General features: G+C 39.2%; 1 protein-coding gene across 1 annotated transcript in view; it reads right to left on the bottom strand.

Moving 5' to 3' along the window:
* The window catches only part of KCNK2 (potassium two pore domain channel subfamily K member 2), a 110572-nt gene that overhangs the window by 5940 nt on the left and 82209 nt on the right, over positions 1-22423 (bottom strand). Inside the window, exons 6-7 of the mRNA XM_075497422.1 lie at positions 20432-20618; positions 11676-11815 (exon numbers count right to left, since the gene is read on the bottom strand). Of these exons, the coding sequence (XP_075353537.1) occupies positions 11676-11815; positions 20432-20618 (327 nt within the window). The remainder of the gene's footprint in view (positions 1-11675; positions 11816-20431; positions 20619-22423) is intronic.

Raw genomic sequence — 22423 nt, 5'->3', positions numbered from 1 at the left:
CTGCCTGGCCTCCAGCTACCACTGCAGATGAGCCTGGATATCCCATACATCCTGCATCCTATCTGACAGCCTCATGGGGATGTCTCAGATACCATGGGTCATCTCTAGTAGCATCTCTAGATGTCTATGTTAAGGTGTCTCTGTCTACCTGTGGCAGAAATGTCACATTTACTCTATTAGGATATAATGAGGAAAAGCCTCTGAACAATTTTGAAGTGGGTCTACTCCCTCCTGTTAAAGCCACTTTTGATTTTTGGGGGGTTTGTCTGTTTGTTTTTAACTATACATGAAAAAAGTACTGCATGAACTTCCTGAATGACCAAACAGTTCCCAGGCTGTGCACATACATTATCACCAATATCATTTAAAGACAGACACACTGAATTTGACAGAACTAGGAAAAAACATGGACATTAAGCAACCATTCCTTCACCTATTCCTGTCAAAACCCACCTAAATTAATAATGACCTAAAACTAGCTCTCAGCCAATATCACTGGCGAGACCAAAACTCTCTATTCATTTTCATCACCACCATGTTTTAGCTTTGTCACTGTCTAGCTGAGCTCCACGCTTGGATAGGGGCCAACAGCATAACCCAGAATGTAAGTATGTCCAAGGGGATGCTACTGTTAAAAGAAAAAAAACCATCTGAAGATACTGAAGCACCTGCTTCATTCTTCAGTACATTTACTCTAATTCCTTATACTTGTCAGGAGTTTGGGGATCTTTCTGGACACTCTGCTCACAACAGATATCCAAATAATTATACAAACAAAACTGCCCACCACGCAGGAAGACCACGCGTCCTATTAAGTGTGGTCTGGACAGCACAAGCCATGTAGCCATAACCTTTACATGAGTAATCTGTACTTTGAATTAAGCTACATTTGTGGTCTAACAGAAGGAAAAAAAAAAACAAACAAAAAAAACCCACCAAACACAAGCCTAATTAAGGACATCCTTAAATAGACCAAAATGAATACACACTTGTCTAACTTAACTTTGCCTTAGTTTTGCTCCTCTCTTTCAGGGAGATTCTTGAGAAATCCCAGCATTACAGTATAACAAGTTAATCTACTTCTACTTACAGAGTGGGAAGAAAGATATCCTGCTTGGATGGAACTCAAATATATGACATGAAAGTTATGATATACTTGGGAGGTGCTAAACCACTAAGTACCAAATAAGAAAAAAATAACATTATATATGCTGTGCAAGAAAATGAAAATATATATTTCTAAATAATGTATGTAGCTTTTTCATTCATAGCTGTACTTTATATTGTTTCTTTTGGCATATAGGGCTCATACATTTTACGATGGCCATGTTAGTGCAAGCCAAAAAAATGAATTAAAGAGCAAGTAGATGACCTGGAGATATCCATCTGACTGCATTTTAGGGGGGAAAAAAAGTGGCCTTCCTTACAGATATTCTTAACGCTCTAGATGGTCCCCAGTATATTATTTCTAACATTTATCCCTAATGCATTCTCCAAAGTTTCGCAGCTTCATTTTTCCTCTCCAATGTACTTTTTCTGTTACTTAAAAATAACACATCCAATTAACCTCTCCATGACATGCTACTCAGAGACAAAACTAGAAAGAGCATGTACATGTCACGTTATCCAGGCAGCAGAGTAGAGTACATAACATTTTGTCTTCGCTTTCAAGAAACTCATCCAGCGTTCGCAGAAATTGTTCTCAAAGTCCCATTTAAAAATCAAAATTAAAAAAAATGTAGGTACGGAGAGGGTTGATAGGTTTAACAATGCAGCTGCAGGGCGGGTTGATTCCCTGCGTGGGTAGGAGGGTTTGTCTGCCTGCCATCTCACTTTCCTGCAGTTCTGGGCAAGCGTACACCACCTCTTCCCACCTGGGCTACTGCTGGCCACAAATTTATGTTCAGCACATCAGTTGTCTATAGGCTAGAGAAGACTGGAGTGCAGAAGAGAAAAAGGCAAGTTTCACAGGCATTTTTATTGAAGCCTGTGCATTTCCTGTACATTAAGGGAATCTCATTTATAGGCCAACTAAATAAATTCCCGGCCCAATTACCTGGCTTTTAGTGTTTCTGCAATTATAGCATTATTAGTAAGTACCCAAACCCCATTGTGCTGTAATCTGTGGACAGGTATGTAGAGAAGACTGTGCTCTACTTGTCTTTAAAGGTAAAGGAAAAGAGTAACAAAATGCAACATAGAAATACCACAGGCACTAATGAGATACCTGTGCCGAGCTTTCCCAGGTGTTTAACCACTATCTTCTATGCCTTCATTCTGTCAGGACCTCAGCTCTGTAGCAGGGAACTCTTCTGCTCCAGGTCTTTAAGCTACCAGACTTTAATTTCAAAGTGAATGGCACAAATGAAGCAGTAAGTGATCTCTTTTTTGGTTCCCCTGACTGGTATACATGTCCCTCTGTTTTTCAGGCAAGTATTAGAGGGGAAAAGATTCTTTTCTGTGAAATTGCCATCTTCTGGAGTACCATTTAAATTACATAGACAGTTGTATTTTTGTAGCCATGGTGGTCAGAAGTGTTTTGGGAACAATGCTCTCCCACTGGATATGGGATTATTCAGTCCTGTCATAAGTAATGTTTGTGAGTTCATTGTGGTGAGCAAGGATTGTTTGGTTTCACCCACATAACTTCCATGAGCACATCTGATGCCTTGGATGAAATAAACCACATTCTCCAACGGGAATGCAGAGAGCCCATGAATTTTGATTATTTTTTGTGGAGGAACATCTATGGTGGCAGCTGTGGGAATATGTTTTGTGGAGATGTGACAGATGGCAGACGCAGAAATGGCCCTTTTGATCTATCATGGTCTGATTCAACAAAACAAAAACAGGTAGTGTACAAAATAAAAAAAATCATGTCTACAAAACCAGAACCAGATATACTAACAGTCACCACATTTATTTTGTTTTACCTCTTTTTTTTTTTCCAGAAATAACAACACTCCTATTTTAGGTACCGCCTCAGAACTATTATTGAATATTGCCCATCAGACCCCTTTTTGCATAGAGCCGCATATGTGTGTGTCTCAATACTGTATAAAAGTTATTGGCCTGATTATCTCGGTCCCTAATGTTCTGCTTTATTAATAACTTCTAAAGATAAAAAAAGATGCTGACATTTTCCTATCAAAATCAGCTGTTCTGTTTAGTTGTTTCATCTACCTCAGAGAGCCATCCAGATCCTCTTTCAACCTGATGAGAGTGAATGACATCCACCTGTATTAACCACAAGAAACTATTTAGGTTTACATAAAGCTCTACCAGCTGAGCCTAAGGTAATTCAGGAGAACAGCATGTAGTCTGTCTGCACTATACGGCCAACAACTTTGCTGCGGCCAGAAATAGCAAGCGTTTTAAGAATTACACTAGAAGCATAATGAAACCCAAGCCACAGGCAGCTGAAAGACTGTCTCAACTTTCTCCCACAGGAAAGAGACAACGACTGTTTCATAAACTCATTGGACTTTTTTAGCTTATAAAGATATGCTAAAGAAAACGTAAAAAAAGGACTTTTGATTTTGACTTGGTACTGAGTAAGGAATGGCTATTGTAACTGTACGGTCAAGGCCCAGTAAAAACTGTTTATTTCTTAACTTTCTAATGTCAATATCTGGAGTGATATTTGTGTGAAATATTAAAGCTCCACTTTGTTCAACACTAGTATTACAACTGCACTCATCCCTTGTAAAGGAAGATATTCCATAGTTTCTTCAGTCCTTTTTATCCATGACTGCAAAGCAGTTTCCTCACTGTCAACACAACTTCTTGAAGATGCAAGGGTATTCTGCTGAACTGGCTTTGTCTGGGGACTCATCCACAAGACAGCTAGCAAATGCATACACGCTCAGTATCACTAACATGGTTTGACATCTTTTCCTAACAATATCCAAGCACTGAGATTACCTTAAAAAAGTAAAGTTTTCAGGAATGTAAATCATGAAGATGTGGGCCGAACAGATTCCAGGTTAAATATCACTCTGTCCATAGAGTTAAATCAGATATATTTGTCACAGTGACCTAAAGGATCAATTACATCTTGTCTCCAAAATCAAGATTTCCTAATGTAAACCATGATAACGTACATTCAGGGAATCTTCACGGGTAATTAACTCCAAGAAATGCCACTGCTGTAACTGAGCTCTCTTTAATCAGTTTCTCTTATTAGGAAGTATAGGTCACTTGCTCCAGTTTCATTTTTGCAAATTCAACAGCTCTCACCATCGCTACTCGGTCGCATGCAGCCTGCACCGGAGACGTTTCCATCTCCCCTGCACTGTGCGGTGGGCACGGTGAGGCAAGGGGAGCACTGCGGGGAGCAGGGCCCGGGGTAGGGGCTGGCAGGCGAGGCGCCGTGTCCTGGTTTCAGTTGAGATAAGAGTTAATTTTCTTCGTAGTGGCTGGTATGGGGCTATGTTTTGGATTTGTGCTGAAGACAGTGTTGATAATACAGAGATGTTTTAGTTGCTGCTGTACTAGTCAAGGACTTTTCAGCTTCCCGTGCTCTGCCAGGTGCAGAAGAAGCTGGGAGGGGACACATCCAGGATAGTTGATCCAAACTGACCAAAGGGCTATTCCATACCATATGACGTCATGCTCAGTATATAAAGCTGGGGAAGAAGAAGGAAGGGGAGACATTTGGAGTGATGGCGTTTGTCTTCCCAAGTAACCGTTACGCGTGATGGAGCCCTGCTTTCCTGGAGATGGCTGAACACCTGCCTGCCCGTGGGAAGTAGTGAATGAATTCCTTGCTTTGCTTTGCTTGCGTGCGCGGCTTTTGCTTTATCTATTAAACTGTTTTTGTCTCAACCCTCGAGTTTTCTTACTTTTGCTCTTCCGATTCTCTCCCCCATCCCACCGAGGGGGAGTGAGCAAGCGGCTGCGTGGTGCTTGGTTGCCGGCTGGGGCTAAACCATGACACGCCGACAGCCCCCCCTGCCCTCGGCAGGCACAGCACGCCGCGCTGCGCCTGGAAGCGTGTTCGGGCAGCACGTCTCTTCTCATCAGCGCCACGCCAGCGTCACTTCGGGACCTGGTACTTAATGCGCAGTAACAAAACAGCCGTCTCTAAAGGGCTTTAATATGCCCGGCTAAGAGGCACGATATAAATATAAACCACACCAAAATGATAACAGTGTAGATGTTACTTTTGCGTGCGTGTGTTGAATCTGAAGTTAAGCAGGCATCGCATGCCCGAAGTACACAAAGCTATGAGGAAAGGCATCTCAAAGTGTCAAAAACCATTAGCAGATTAGTTTTCCTGGGACTCTCAGAACAACATGTTCTTCCATATTCATTATTGCACATAGTACTACAGCGCACTTGTAAAAGAGTGATCGATACAGAAATTCAGTATTACAGACTGTTGCTAGGGCAGGACCGGGCATGTCACCAGGATGACTTATAATCTCTTGAGAAGTGAAGATACCAAATTGCGTTCAAAACCAGGTCAGCCATTTCTACCTTCTCCTTACACCAATACCACTCTTTATACATCTCCGAGGCTCAGACACATTATGGAGGGACTGTACTCCCATCTTTCATTTTGGGGTGGGGTTTTTTGTCCTGTTGCTAGTCAAATTTGACCAGAGACCTATGGCCATATTTACTGTAGAAAGATTTTATATTTTTCCCCACCTCAGAAGTTATTAGAAACAATCACCTTTTTGAATATGGCTATTCTTCCTCAAATACACTTTTCTGTACATCTTGGATGGACTGGAAAAAACTTTTAATGCTAGGCAGACTTCTCTTCAGACGGCTCTTTTGCCATTTTCATAATTCTCTGCATTCTTTCCGAAGTTTAGACCACAGATCTAGGGACTGTTTTGTGGTAACACACCTTTTAATAACATCTGCAGCAGTAACACCACTTTCCTACAGAAACGCAATGATCCCCTGCTTGAGCATCCTAGAATTGTGTCACCCCTATTAATCATTGCCTCGCAAAAGGACTTCACATGCAACGGCTTTCACACCATGACTGTCTCCCACAAATATTTCTGATTCAGTGCTTTCTAGGAACAGACTTCCATCAAGTCAGTCTGACCTACCCATTGAACATGTCTTAAATGTTCTTAAAACTACTGCAATTGGTTTTTTTAATTTTTTGTAAGAAAAGGAAAAGCCCAGACAGTTGTTTTCTTCAACAGAAGCTGATCCATCTCACTTAAAACGACGCACAATGGATCAGCAATTGACTCACACCTTTGTAAAAAGCCTCTGATCACCAGGCTGAAGAGTTATTATCACCTTCATTTCTAAGTGATCAGATTTTGTTTCGTAAAACAGCAAGAGCCAGGTTAAGAGCTCACCACCACTGAAAGAACTTCTCCTTCCTCCTCCTTGGTCGCACACCCTCACTGAACAGCCTCTGAGGCCTATCTATTTGCCTGGTATGCAGGTTCAACTCACTAAAACCTTGCAAAACTGCTTCTCATTTGAGTCCACTCATTTTTTCATCTTTTCATGCATACAAGCTACAATTAGGGTCTCTCCTTGGGGGATATGAGAGATGGGGTGAGCACCTTATGCTGGGTGAGCACCTTTAGCCTAAAGCTAGTAAAATGAAAAGACAACAAACATTATAGGGAGTGCGATAATCTCCATGGCATCATCATGACAAGCCTAATTCTGTTTTGACAGACGTGAGTGACAGCTCTGCCACCGGTGCCAAGAAGATTAAACTGAATGATGATTCAGATGAGTCAAATTTGTTTATAAGTATCAAAGATAACAATTGCCTCTTGAATTTCCACAAGAAGTGAATGTGCCATTTCTCATGAAATTTTAGGCTTGGTCTTTAAAGCTGGATCCATATTGTTCAAATCAAAAGACACCCAGCATGAAAAATCACTTGTCCAAACTGAGCCAATGTCTAACGTGAGTCAGTCACCTGGACTCTTGGTATACAGTGAAGAGAACAGGCTCTTCCAGGATGCAATTCATCTCATATGGTAGATGCCTTAAAAAATTCAAATGGATCAGGCTAGAAACACTCATTTCCTTCCACTCACTATAAAGGGAAAGTAGATGACTAGGTCAGATGTTGATATCTACACTGGAGATGAATCCTATCTTCATTGACTTGAATGAAGTCTGGACTAGAGCTTAACAAAGAGACTATCGTGAGGCCAAGGGACACAAGCACTTAATTTTAAAAATGGGAATTTGAAATTTATAGCCCAAATGCCTAAGATTCTTGGTTGGGTAGGCATTCTTGCTGGAAATGCTGAAATTCAGAAGCTGCTGCATACTGAAAAGAAAAATACAAGGAAGAAAATCCTGCTGAAATTTTACCTTTCAAAGAGACTAAACTCAGAAGACTTTAAAAGTGCTCTGAGTAATCAGAGTATAAAGAATAATGAAGAGGAGGGAGTTTAAGGCAAGCTCGTACAGCTGAAGCTGAACTTCAGAGACAGATCGCCTACTTAAGACTACAGCACACAGCATGTTCCAGTGACTTTCTGACACTTCATCTATCTTACTGTATGAACTGCTTCCAGCAGCAGATCTATCCTTCTAAAACTCCCACTTCTGTCTCTACTTGTCTTTCACTTCCCTCCCCATCTGATGCATTCAAAACTCTCAGGAGTATTTCAGGAGACAAAAGCCACCCGAGCAACTGACAGACATTCTGGTTATCTGGATTTTAATATCAAAATACAGCATTATTGTGGATCAGTGCATATCTGATCAGATTTTGTCGTCTCAGTTCCACTTGCATATGGCAAACTTTCCTGGTAATATCCTGAAAAAAAATAGATGTTTTATTTCGTTGAAACAGTGAAATGCGTTATTACCGCAAAGTCTTAGGTAAACTGCTTTTAAGAACAATGCAACTGCATTAAGAAAAATGTGAACAGGACTACAGATATGAGGTGATATTCATTATCAACATGCCCACTTCCTGGAATATGGAGGTTTCCTTTCACAACATACACCCTAAAGATGCTCTGATAAACTGGTTTTTATTTTAGACTGAAGGAAAAGGCAAGAAGGAGATTATTACAGCTGCCTATCAAAAGAGATATCAAATAACTCAGCTGATATATAGTTTTGGTTGTTGCGGGGAAGTAGAAAGGGGCTTTTCAACACTCGCAACCCCTCTGTCTTCATCCTGAACTCTTGTACAATTCGCTAGACTTGATTGCCATCAGCCCTCAGTCTTAGACTGCTGAAACCAACACAACCGATCACTACTGAGTGATCTGCTCCCTCCTGTATCTAAAACATGTTAGGCTACTACTATTTTTTTCATGAAAGGTGTGATACAAATCCCGCACAAAATCTTGTTTACTTGTAGGTGTTAATACCCATAGTGAGTAAGTAAGTTTCGTGAAGGAAGATTTTCAGTGTCTTGTGTTTCCTAGGAAATACATGAAACTGTTTCAGTTTTCAGAGTGCATTAATTATGGTCCTATAGATTTTATCATAGCCTCTGTCTCCCAGTAGATTTCAGTATATAACATTGTTTCTAATTTCAAAGGCTACCTTTAGGTATAATGAGCTATATCCCCAAGGACTGACAGAATGTTTCCTTAAAAGACAGTTAAAAAACATACTTAGAACTAGGATTTTCCATTGCACTCATTTCTCCTATTTGAACTCCAGATAGGTTCCTCCATTATAATCTGCATCCATAGAAGCTGGAACAGACGATTGTAAATTTAAGTTTAACTGAAAAAACAGACAATACAAGAAATTCAGAGTCTCCTCTGGCTTCTGCTGGCATAGAGGAGACTTGATGACTACATTTCCACTAAACTCCCTCAGCTTCTTCACTCACATTTTCCTAGGCAGATAGTATGATAGGATGAGCTAAGGATAGGATTTCCTAGGATGAGCTAAGAGCAGCAGTTTTTATCATAAAATGCTACCTGTAAAGTGAATATTTGTACAACGCTTCTGTTCAAACACAGCCAATCTTATAATAAAATGCAATATATATACATAACTTTCTTCCTACAATATCATTAGGATAGAATACAGAAATAATTTTTCGTATTTTCTAACTAGCACACAACTTGTGCTATGCCATAATTCAGTTCTCAAACTGGTCTCTGTCATTTTTAAAACTGCAGCATTTTTAAACTGCTAAAAGATTTTCTTTCTGTTATGAATTCTCAGACATGCCTGAGCAATGGGTTAAGAAGTGGAGGGGAGATTTCTGAACATCAGAGATATGATTAATTGAACAAATGGTACCACTTATGTTATGTCTGCCTTTAATCTAACCTAACACACGAGACACTTGTATGCAGCAAAATGCTGAATACCTGCATCAGCCAAGAAAATTTGGATATATCTGAAGAATGAGGTTTTCCTTTCTGAAGACAAAATGAATATGCTTGTTTAGGCTACAAAGGTCAGAAAGAATGGAAAGATGAAATGGGGCATACATTCCTGGTGCCTGAGAAAAGAAAGTTTGGCATAGCACTGTGCTGCACAACCTGGCAAATGGAGTTTTACTCGATAAAAATAGGAATGTATTCAATGTGTTAAAGGTATCCATGAGTTTGTTCAAGTCATGTTTCTTTGAATCTTTTCCAAAGTTAGTCTATATTGAAATAGCTTCAGTATAAAATAAAAACAAGATATTATAAAATGCAAACATTCTTAATATATTATCATCATTGTAATAATATGGATAATGAGACACTCTAAACAAGATTAAACCCTCAGTGTGCTATGTACAATTATATAGTCAAGACAGCATCTTATCCAGAGATCTTACTGTCTGGATAAGAGAGAAGAGTATGAGAAAAGTAAGATTAAAGACCAGACTAATTCTAGGAAGTCATGTGAAGAACTAAACCGTGTCACCAGTGTCTGAGGAAACGCAGCAAAACCGAGCCTGACAAGGTATTTTTGCGTAGTGCCTCAGTCATATCAACAGTTTTTCAAGAATCCAGAAACAAGTAATCCAGGGAAACTAAATGCAGTTTAGGAAATGCCCCAAGTTGAGAACAGTTAGGCGCTAGGAGAGTGCACAGGGGAAACACCACATGTGCTTCCCCAGCTCTTCTTCCTAGCCCAGAGGGAAAAATGGGCTAGACCGACCTAATTCTGAAGTTCAAAATAATGAAGAAAAACCACGTAGGTTAATGGCATTGGAAGTGATCTGCTGGTTTCCCTGCATCCAGTGTAAATCATGCAGGTTGGGTATTAAAGACGTCCTCGGTGCTTCTCCAGAAAACCAAATGGTGATCCTGCAAACCCTTGAACTTGCGAATGGGAACACTTGTGTGATACCTGCTGCTCCGTATCTCTGAAGGACACTAGTAAAGCTCTTTGTGTAAGGAAAGTTATAAATATCCTTTCAAATTTACTGCACAGGGGCAAAAGATGATACTCTTTAAATGACAGCGATCAAATAATTGTCCTCTGCTTCAGAGCTAAGTGTTTATGAAAAGCCTGGTAAAAGCGTACTCACAACAGACGTGCCACAATGCTGTCTCTAACTATGAAGGGCTATGAGCATAGCCAGGGCGATGAAAAAGGGCTGCCCACCCCACACGCCTCACAAAGCGGGCTTAATCCTGCCCAAGCACCCAGCTCACAAGGATACAAGCACCCAAGCTCACATCCTCCTGCCTGCCGCCACCAGCACTGCTGCCCTCTGGTCAGAGCGGCAGGGCCCCTGAGGGTCTGTAATGAGTGAAGGTGTGCAGGGGTGAGCTACCCTTTATAGCAAGGTCTCTGGGAACCAAGGATTGCCAGGGTTACATCCAGGCATTGATGCGGTGCCCTACAGCTAGGAAGACAATTTAAAGCAACATAAGTAGAAGGCCACTGCACAGTAACCAACATTTTCATTCCACCAAAAAGAAATTAGAGTTTTTATATTTGAGTCACACAAATTAACTGATGCGTGCAGAGGAACTAAAGTTAAATTAGAGGGAAATAATACGTTGCTTAAAACAAAATTACTTCTCAGACTTCTAGTAACACCTGAACTGTGCTAGCTGCAATCAAAGGAAATTTTATTTATCCTCCAACATTTTCAAAACCAGGACATTTCCTTAAATGACAAAATTTAAAGTAAAATATTGTAGCATCATTGCAATGATAAATACACATTTACAAGTGAAAATATATTTGAACTGAAAGCAACGCACCTGACCGCAAATAACTAGGCATGCCACTGAAGATATTATGGTAAAATACACCCAGGCATATTTAAATAATTCATTCCAATACTTTGCATGATATGAAACATTTATTCTCTTACCACTACAAAATGATCAAAAGTATCTTGAATATAACTATTTAGTGATTTAGGATTTTTCTTTACATACCTGCATCCCATATAGAAACAATGAAAGCAGAATGGTTTTTGCCTCAAAAATTAAGGACTACAGACTACTGTCTAGAATAATCCTTTAAGAGAATTTTTTCCTGTAAGTCAGGTGCAATTGTGCATACACACTTAATTTAATAATACATTTAATCTAATTTTATATGCAGCCATGTAAAAATCACTGTATGTTTGACTAGACGGCTACAAAGTTTGCTGCGGTTTGAGCTGCAGCATATACTTCACACATAAACAGCTTTGCCCTATGCCCTAAGAGCAAAAGCAGCTATAAGCTCACCTGACTTCTAATCAAAGTTTTTAAAAAGTAGTATTTCTTCTCCTTTCAAAATGTTCTTACCTCTTCCTTTGTCTTTTTTGATATGACTCTTAGCCAGTCTCCAATCATGCTGAGGACAGCTGCAAAGTAAGCAAGCCCAACAAGGATCCAGAACCATACCACTGGCTTATAAAAATCTAGGTACTCAATATCTGATCCTCCTGAAAAACAATATAGTTAAAATTAAAGCAGACTTAGTAGTTATAGGTGCAAAACTGTTTTTAAATTAATTCTTTTCCTAAAAAAAACCAGTTATATTTCTTACAACTTCTTCTGTTTTCTTACCCATGCAAAGCCTCATAGCAAAACATTCTGTTCAATTTGAATAAACAATGATCTAAGTTCATCCACTCTTGAAAACACAGTTTGGAGTATGCAAATTTTAGACAATGATTGCTAATCATTCATAATAATTAAAAATGAACACAGACAAACTGATTCAACTTCTGATATATCATTATTTAAGGTAGAGGTCATTGAGGACAGCTTGAAGAAAGGGCTTCCCACCTGCTCCAAATAACAATGCTGTACCAAATTTTAAGTATTGCTCTGGAATACGTAATATCATATCCCGAGAAATCTGATTTTGCATGACTTTGAAACACGTCTCAATACTTACATGAATCCTTTAGCCCTAGTAAAGAATAGCACGTGCATTAACAAATGTCCCTGTTGGGTAGGCAAACATTATCATCTCCGTTTTGCAGAGGAGGAAACCTGGGTGCAGGGTCTTGAGCTGAACTGATCATACTCAAATAAAGTTGGATAAAACAGATGTCAGCTGAAGGCAGCTTTTTTGAATTCCACTGCTGTAAGCACCAGTCACTTCCTTCCTTCCAGTGTTAAAGTAAAAAAGGATACATTTCGAGATGTCTGTAATGGAGCTTTCAGGTACAATACAGCTATAGAGAACAGATGCCTTATTTCCACACAAAAGAAGTTATGTTCATCCAGAGCTCTTGACAACACAAAGTAACTCACACTTCACATCTTGCAGTACAAGAAAACAGAAGCCTTAAACTTGCAATTCAGCGGTGTTACAACAAATAAAATCAGGCTCCTAGTTTGGGTTGCTGCAAGTAGGAGTTTGATGTGCGTGTCTGCCCACAACTGAAGAGACTCTACAGTAAAATCTTTTCAGGCACATTAAAGTAGTCTGTACGGGTACATAATATGTTGCTCTATGTATCTGCATCCTGTACTGAAACAGTCAAAGCAAAATTGGCCCCAAAATATCAGGCACCTTGTTATAATAACAAGATTAACTCTCATGAAGAGTAATGTTTTTTCCTAGCTGTTATTATCTAATCATCACAAAGATTACATGCAAATACCAAAGAATTTCACTGATGGTTATCTTTGTATGGAAGCCCTCATAGACAGCAATTTTGTTGTTCTCATGTCAATAAGCCTTTTCATGAATAAAATCCATTGAGCTGTAGTGGTATATTCAACTATCGAAGAGATGAATCCACATTGCAAAAATGGATATACTTTGACACCTGCACAGTCACAAGTGAGGTAGAAGACAGGGCTCCATCTGGAACAGAAGACAGCCAACCACCAAAGGGTTGAGTTTGTCACAGCCCAAGACAAGCAAAATATCAGAAATGAAGTAATTTGTTAACATCATTCAGCTCACGTCAATCCAGTAAACCAGGATTTTAGCGATGATTCACCCAAAATTTGCTGTCATTCAAAAAATGGTTGATTACCACCTTGCCTTTGCTCTATCAGGAGCTAGTGATGAACCACCCTCGGTGGTCCACCACCTTCTCCAGCTGTTCATACAATACACAAGAAAGTATCATATAAAGCATCCGTTCAGACGGTTTCTTATTTTTGGTGTGTTAAGTTTATAAACTGAAACTGGAACCTAACTCTGCAAGTCTGCAGGGAGCATTTCCTTCACAGCTTATACCTACTTTCTTTACAGCAAGGTTAATTACCAGGGCAGGAGTTAGGACACATTCATATTCAATCAAGAGTTTTCTTTACTGTCTGGCCAGGAGATGGCTCCATCTAGCCATGCCCAAAGGAGTTCAGCTTTCCTAAAGTTAGAAGGGGACAGTCAACAGCCCTCTAGGAAAAGACTTAACAGCTAAAATCTTTATTAGCTGTTGAGTTTCTGAATTTCAAGGACTCCTCAGCTGAGGTCTCCATTTAGTGGAATACTAGGGAGAGAGAGACACATACCTAAGGATGTTTGTCCTGCGATAACTACTGTCTCCTGTGATGCTTAAACATCACGGAGAGCTATAATGCAGTTACCCCGGAATGTCATTAAATAGGATTTCACCGGCAGGAAAACATGATCAAAAGTCAACTGTACTGAATTTAAAGTAAATGGAATTCATTAACTACTGAGGTACAATTCACATAAATGGGAATGAATGTATTTGGGTATGAGTATGTATAGGTAAATGTATTTGTACTGAAGTACATGAGATAATTCATCTAATGATTTTACCGGTAACATTGTAAGAGGCATATCAACATGATACATTTGCATGGGTTTTTCATAGCATAATTTTTACTTAATAATGCCATCATCTTTCTTTTGCAAAGCAGATTATTTTTTATAGCCCTTTAGGAAGCAAAATGCTGAGAAGGCAGAAGCTGAGTTTTGTTGTTTGCTTGGCAAAACCGATTTCATGGGCCAAGGGACAAAACTTTTTTCCAACTTTGTTTGACCTCTACTTGAAATACGTTACAGCCACAATAAAGAAGAAATATATCTCCCAACTGGAGTGCGCTTACTCTTTAACTAGAAGTCTCACTGCCATAATCTTTTACCAAGAGCAGCCACAGTTTATTACCAAGATGTTTTGTGGTAAAGACTTGAACCACAGTCCCTTGAAACCTATGAGAAATCAAGAGTTTTTCCATCTGTCTTCATCACAGGCTATTGTACTGCTGCTGCCACCATTCTTACATCTGCCAAACAACTTCTCAATTATTTTTTCTAAATGATTTTCGACACTTTGGAAGGCATAGGTTGTTTTATGGTCCAAACACATACTCCTTACAGAGGTGAAAAGCTCTGTGTTTTAGTGAAGGAAGATTTCAGGGGTGCATTAGGACAGATTCTGGTTCTCAGCTAAGGGATCAGGCTTTCAAATATATGTATTTTTAATTTATTTACATAAACCAAGTACATTTTAAGTAAATAATTTTCTTTATTGTTGCCACTCTTTTCCCCATTCTTTCTGCAGCTAACTGACTCAAAATAGAAACATGCAATTATTTCTCTAAAGTTGTCTGGTTTTCTTTGCATTTTTGCTTCAAAAGTAGAAGTAGAGAATAGAAAGTGCTATTGGTGTTGAGTATCTTAATTCCATACCAGCACAAATTTCTGGGTTATTCAAAAGTTGGCCCTTCAAACCATGGAAATGCCTTTATTATTTTTTATCAGCAGTACAAATTATTCTGGGTATAGAAATGTGATTAAATCCAAAGACAGTTTTAATTGCAGAATAATGAGTAGCTGTCCATCGTCCCCGTTGTGACAAACCTGGCCAACAGGCTTAATGCAGAAATGTCATTTGTCCCACTCCAAAGAAATACAGAGGTTCAGCCCTGCAGCTTGAAAGGAATTACCTCTGAGGACTGCAAAAGGGGACAGAGAAAGGGACAGAGAAAGGCTAGCTTACGCGGAGACGTGGAAAAGCAGCATGCTTGGGACAAGATAACATTGCACTGTCTGCAAGAGAGAATGTAAGTAGGCCATACGGCTTACTTGATGCCACTCAGTGGAAAATGAAGAGCTACTTCAGAACACAAAGCACAGCTATAAAACACTCCTTACACGCTGTCCTATACAGAAATAGAGCAAGATAGCACGCTGACTTAAGCTTAGAGCAGGCTGCACGGTTCGCACCAGACAGCCCCTACCATGGACGTGAAGTCCTGAGGTGGCAAAGAGCACTTCCAAATGCCAAAACCAGACACAAAGCCTGTGGGAGAGTGCACAGCTCTCTTACGGGATGCTTGACGCACACCTCTTGCTTGCCATGACAGTGATTTCTTTCTGTAGAGGTCTTTCTGCCAGGTAAGTAAGATCACATAGAGACAGCAGATCAACCGGGCTGCTATGACCACCAGGTGAAGTGTTCTAGTTTGGTGACATTAAATGAGTCTAAAATATCTCAGTACTCTACAAACTGGGTCTCAGGCCAAGCAATACAGTGCAGACCCAGATATCTGTATTACAGTGGCAATACACCAAATTCAATTACAGACCAAAACTGTAAAGAAGCAATAAGCTAAAAATCAGAGCTCAAACAAGGAAAAAAACCCAACAAAAGACAAAAAAACCAAAAGAGTTAGAATACATTTTTAAAGTGAGACTTGCAAAATTCTGTGATCTGTTGAATTGGACTGATTGCAGCGTAACCTTAGGTCATCATTTCATCATTATGCCCTGCTGTGGAACAGACTACTGATGTGCTATTTATATTTCTGACCTCTACTTAATTCAGTCAAGTTTTGGACATCTCATCTAATTTCAATTTGAAACCTGTTAGATTAACTCCCTTAGAAATATTTGACTATACCTTCCAATCTGCACTGCAGCTAAAAGATTTATCTGCACATATGAACAATATATTGTCGTTATATGTATACATGTACCTCAGTGCTAACTTTAGTACTAAATAATATCTTTCATTATACTAAAAAAATGACACATTTGACATGAAAAGATCTTTCTTTTCTCTTTCACAGAATATTCATAATATTGGCTGGATGTTCTTCTGTCATATTAAAGTCAGTGGTTTCTCTTGAAAACAAGAAAAGGGATGTTTGACTATGTCCTGATTTTCATAAGACCGTGCAGGCTGTAGTACAGTTTTACTTCCTTTTTTTGTGAAAAGCTACAGCAATACACTTTCTTCAATTATAAAAAATTACTTATTTCCCTACAAAAATAAAAAAAATGCAACTCCGCCAAAAATTAGAAAAATCAAACCATTTCATAAGACAGAGAAACATTAAGTTTGTTTTTTGGAATACTGTTCATATATTTTTTTGAACATGCACTATAAGGGTTCTTCATCTTTTCCCTCCTTGCATGCACCCTGAGCGATGAGTCTTTTATGTTTGCCTTCAGGCTTCTCTTGCTCGTGGAAACTGCAGCTGAAAATTCTATAGGCTCCAAATAGCAACCTAGATTCTGGGTACAAAAGGGGATGTTTTGGCATTCTAGTTTCTGGGAACAGAGTACTTGGTCTCCAGTACAAATGAGAAGAAACTTGTATAAAAATTCTGGAGAACTCAACAAGAATTTCTAATATGACAACCTGCACTACAGCCTTTAACACCATTACGTTCCTGAATCCCAAGTTCTTCTGTTGGCTCCCTTTTGCTACAGCTATTCAGAAACACTCTCTCCTTTACCTCCTAAAAGTTCTTCAGGGCTTCTCTTCAGCTCTTACCTGCAGTGGTGCCAGAAAGCAGCGAGTTCCATGTTAGTGAAAAATGACAGGTATTGTAAGAAATGTTTCTTTTAACCCCAAGACACATGTTATCACAACCATGACATTTGTATGTAGGGCTTGCAACCTTATGATTTTTCCTCTGGGATGACAGTTCCCAGAAAAAAATTACCAGAATATTTGGAAGTTTTCAAATATTTAGGAATGGATTTTTGAGGGAACTTTATGAGCCAAAACTGACACATAATCACGAAATATCCCATGGATCTCCAATACGCTACAAGGATTGCCGGTTTTATTTTTCTTGCTAAAAGAGTTCATTCCACTATAATTGCAAATTGGAATATCACTGCCCACAACTCTGCTTTAGATTTGACTATAATTCTGAGTGGAAGAAGGTAATTTTCACTCTAAGTATTATTTAAGAAACATGCCTTTCTGGCCAGGAAAAATCAGAAAGGAATAAATTAATGCCAATGTGAGTTTTTCCTCCAAATGCATTGCCATCTAGGCACTAAGTGGACTGAAGCGTCATTCTGCCTGCTTCATGCCTCACCATGACAAACCAGAACCAAGAACACCATGCTCTAGAGCCACCATCTCAGATGCAATACCCATATTCTATCATGACAACCTCTCCTACAGCCTTATACAGCATTACACGCCTTAATTCTACATGCTTGTTTCGCCTCTGTTTATGACACTCAGCTTTCCTAAACTTCAAGGAGAGAGTGTTCTAGATGAAGCCTACCACAAAAATATCAATGCCCCTTAATGTCTGCATGTTAGTTATGACTTACCTAAAAGAAAAACAAGCAAACCAAATATCATAAAGACAACTTACTAATTTGTTAGTGTGCAAAAGATTTTGCATACTTCCTCAAAATTAATAAGGAAGACTAGCCCTTAAGACAAAATTTATCAGCACTCTTGAGAACTTGCAATGTCAGTTTTCTTCAACTAGCTTAGCATTTATGCACACCAGTGACCGTAAGCTTCCACAATGCAAAGCACAGTCAGTGAATACCTTACCTATTTTTCAGAATTTTTATTTAACTAGACAATTATGTACTGGAATGACAAGAAAACAAATGGACCTTTTTGAAAAATCCTTCAAGTTATCTGCCAGAAACTGAGTATGTTAGTCCACACAAAGATGATAATATTGTCAACTTCATCTCTGACAAAATACAGTCCAGTGGTAACGTTAACCTCCCAGTTATGATGGAGATAGTCATCTAACCCTGTTCTCTTGAGCATCATCTCTGCAAGTACAAATCCAATTCCCACACACTGAAAGTTTAAGTCAATAACATATTACAGTACAAAGACAAGTCTTGTGCATGTTACTCTAAAAGAAAAGAGAAAACATTCATGACATTTTGACATCATGCATTTACAGTAGAACTTTAAAATAAAAAAATACATATATGAAGTGAACCATAAAAGGCCATAAGCTACAGAACAATGTAATACAAGGACATTCTGTAGAAAGAGAAAGTGTTTCCTGGTAAAATTAAAAACCAGACATGATGGAGGAACAAATTATCATATCAAGTGGTCTACAAATAGAAAAATCCGTGGAAATTTATGAGAGTAATGACAAATGTACTCAGTGTTCTAGTTAGAGCCAAGTGGGCCATTTCACATAATGCTTTACAGTAAATATAACCAGGCCTTTATACACTATTGTTTTTATTCCCTGACATACACATACCCCTCAGGAACGAAAGTCTAAAACACCCAGACTCTTGGCTTGGAAACAGCATAAATTTTTTATTTGGTGCTAGTTAGAATCTGACCAGAATCACAAATTCCTGAAGACAAAGTGGAAATAAGAAAAACAATATGGGAAAGAAAAAGGGAAAGAGATAAATCAGTGAGATAGATACATTCAAAAGAAATACGGAAACATCAAAAAAACCAAAACTATGTGAAAGTCCAAATAAATTTCATTTGCCATTTTATAAGAATCTGGCAACTCCTCATGTGGCCTTTGTTTTTTTTTTTTAAACAGCTTGCATAGCTTAGTATCTTCAACACTAACTAAATTTCCCCCCATTTTACCCAGATCATTTTTGAATATGCCAAACAGTTCAGACACTTCAGAGGTCTCTGTGGGACTTCACCAACCTGAAAACTTTCACCAGCAACAAGACCAGTCACATTCCTGCCATCCAGGCAAACTTCAGGCAGGCCTGCAAATCACTAGGAGGAGCTACCCAACCTAAGCCCCTCACCTTGGTGCACTTGGACTCATGGAACAGCCATGCCTACGGATGGGACACAGGAGGAGCCCACACCACATGGATGTCTGCTAGAAAGGCTTCCCTCCAGCAGGGCAGCTCACTGACAGCAGCCCGGCACTCCTGCCCTTCTCAGCTACCCTTCTCAGCTACCTCTGCCTTGCAGAGAGTTCAGGGGTGGGAAGGAGGCACCTCATGACAGAGAGAGATAATGGTACTGCATCAGGAGAAGCGTGAGATCAGGCTGAAGAAGCAAGTCGTGGACTCAGAGCACAAAGCTCTGAATTTCTAATCCTCACCTCAACACATCACTGACTTGGACCAATACACCTCCTCAACACAGACAACATATTCTTACTCAGTCCTATTCTGAGAAGTGGTCTAACACCTCTAACACCTTTCTTGGAAAGGAGCTGATACAGAGAACTGGCCCAAGCTTTTTTTAGCTCAGTTTGTCAAAGTTATTTGCAACCAATGCAACCCAGGTTAATAGAACCGTAAAAGTTGGACACGTGATCTATGGGTTGTGCTAAACCTTCTCCTTACATTACAAAACACACATAGACAAACGCATACATAGCAAACAAAAGAAAGCACAGAAGCAGGATCCAACAGCAGTAGAGGCATCTCAATGGCAGAACACAGAGCTCTGGAATAACACTTTGAAAGTAAGAGATGCACACAAAAACTATGTCATATAACTTCACAGGGTGAGACATTTTAAGCGACTCCAGCGGGAAAAATATATTCAGCAGACTAAAATACTGTATTAATTCTTGCACTTCACTCAATCTGCAAGAACAAAAAATCTAAAAATTAAGTAAAGCATCTTTTAACAGTATAGGAGGAGAAAAAAATGGAGTATGCAGAGACAGGCACCATGCATTTCACTGTCCCACCTCCTGTCTCTAGCCTGCCCCATGACCCAAGATGAGGGCAGGCCCCCTCACGTGCACCGACACAAGAATGATAAAGGGTAAAACTGGGAGAGAGGCACCACCACAGAGATATGTCTGTCCCAAAAAAATACAAAAATGCAGAGCATATATCACTGTGCAAAATACTATAAGATAGAAGAGTTATGAGAAAATCTTACCTGCAACATAGTCACCAAATCCAATGGTAGTTAAAGTGATAACCACAAAGTAAATTGCATCTAGTGTGCTCCAGCCTTCTATGTGCTTGAATATAACTGCAGGAAGAGCAACAAACAGCACGCAGCCAAACAGTATGAATATTATTGTTGAAATTATGCGAATCTTTGTCTGACTCACATTCCATTTCTGGAAAGGGAAGGGGAAAGAGAGGAAACCCATCGTTAATAAAATGGTACCACTGTACATAAGCACTTATCACCCACAGCGAGCACTACATTGCTCGAGGACAGTGCCTTATAATTCTCAAACAAACAGGAAAATCAAAGAAGGGTTTTATTTTGAAAGGGTTTTCAAAGCAAACATGACTATCCTAGGAAACATTTGCTAGCAGGAAATGCAGAGCAGGGCTGGACTCTCCGTTGCAGCCAGGTTTCTGATCTGGGTGAGTGCCATGTGTAGCATCCATTAATATTAACAGCTGATCATGCTAAAGTTTTGAGTGGGGGCTAGATACTTGAGTGAGCTTCAAGTAGTGCTTGCACCTGCGATGTGTCTATTTTTGTGCATCCACAAATAACTGAATAAAAAAAGGTGAATTTTAACCATGCAGTTCTCTCTAATCAAGTAACTGGCCAAAAAGAACCACTGAAAATAGAGCTGGAAGGGATACACCACTTCTTCCAAACCTGCCCCAAGACAAAAACAACCTAACTAAGCCACTGCAGATACACTGCTGGCCAGGCAATATGTTCTCATGCTTAACTGTTCTTGTCATCAGAAAGTTTTCCTAATGCTTAACTTGCATCTCATCTCCTTCAGTTTATGTCTACTATTTATTGTCTTATACAAGGCAAACAAAGAAGTTGCTACTTTGCTCTTTCCAGCAAACTTTTACAGGTGTTTTCTTTCAGTCATATATTGTTTAGACCAAATAAATTCATTTCTTTCAGTCTCTCTTCACCCATCCATTCTCATTACTTGGCTCCAAGCAACTAAGCCACGTTTCATTAGGTGTTGTGCTCAAAACTAGATATAAAAAAATATCACAAAATAGAATGGGAGGATCCTTTCTTATGCTTTATCTATTTATTTACACTCCTATTTATAATTCTAACTATGACATATGCTTTTTCACAGCAGCATGACATTAACCCATGTTATCTTATGAGCCCCTGGAGTCCTCAGAACATTTCTGCAAAATTGCACCTAGACAACTGTTTCCTGACATGTAATTTCATATTTTATTATTCCTTCAAAGAATACTTTGAATTTGTCCTTCTTGAACTGAATCCTATGTATTCAGACTGCTTCTCAAAATCTGCAAGATCATTTTGGATTCTAATTCTGTCCTCCAACTTTTAGTTCTCCCCATCTTGAGATAACCTGTAGATTTAATGAACAAAGTCCTTTATCTGTTGTGTAAACTATTAATGAAAGTTAACAGTACCAAAGCTAGAACAGACCACCACAAAGTCCCATTTGACATGCCCTGCCAGTTTGACAATTTTCCTCTCAGTACAGTTTTCCATCCATCCAAAGCATGTCAGTTCAACTTGAAGTAAGCAAGCACAAAACTGAAAACTTTCACAAAAGGAGACCAAAAATGAAATCAGACTGGTCATGATCCATGTTTTCTTATATTTAAGTTTAGTGCCAATGGAAACTATGTTTTACAGTCAGCATGACCGAAGTCCAGCTTTAGTAACTCAAATCACAGTAGTAGTTTCGGTAATGGCAACATGAAATTCCCTGCTCTGACCCATCAGCATCTCCCAGTTCTTCTTTTGGAGAACTAGTAAACAGAACAAGGGAGTGTTCCAGCCTGCAACATATAGATCAGTGTTTTCATTCACAGATTGACAAAAGAGGGCAAGATGCTGCTTTTTATGTTGGGACATTCTTGTTGTAGGGATACATCCATTACGAAAAAAGGAAAACCATTATCCCTATGAGCAACAGGCTGAGACACACACAAATTGGTCTCAAATCTT

Source organism: Mycteria americana, chromosome 3, assembly GCF_035582795.1.
Source record: "Mycteria americana isolate JAX WOST 10 ecotype Jacksonville Zoo and Gardens chromosome 3, USCA_MyAme_1.0, whole genome shotgun sequence".
In the NCBI taxonomy this organism is placed as follows: Eukaryota; Metazoa; Chordata; class Aves; order Ciconiiformes; family Ciconiidae; genus Mycteria; species Mycteria americana.
The sequence above is the reverse complement of the archived record's forward strand: the minus strand, read 5'-3'. Positions and strand labels throughout refer to the sequence as shown.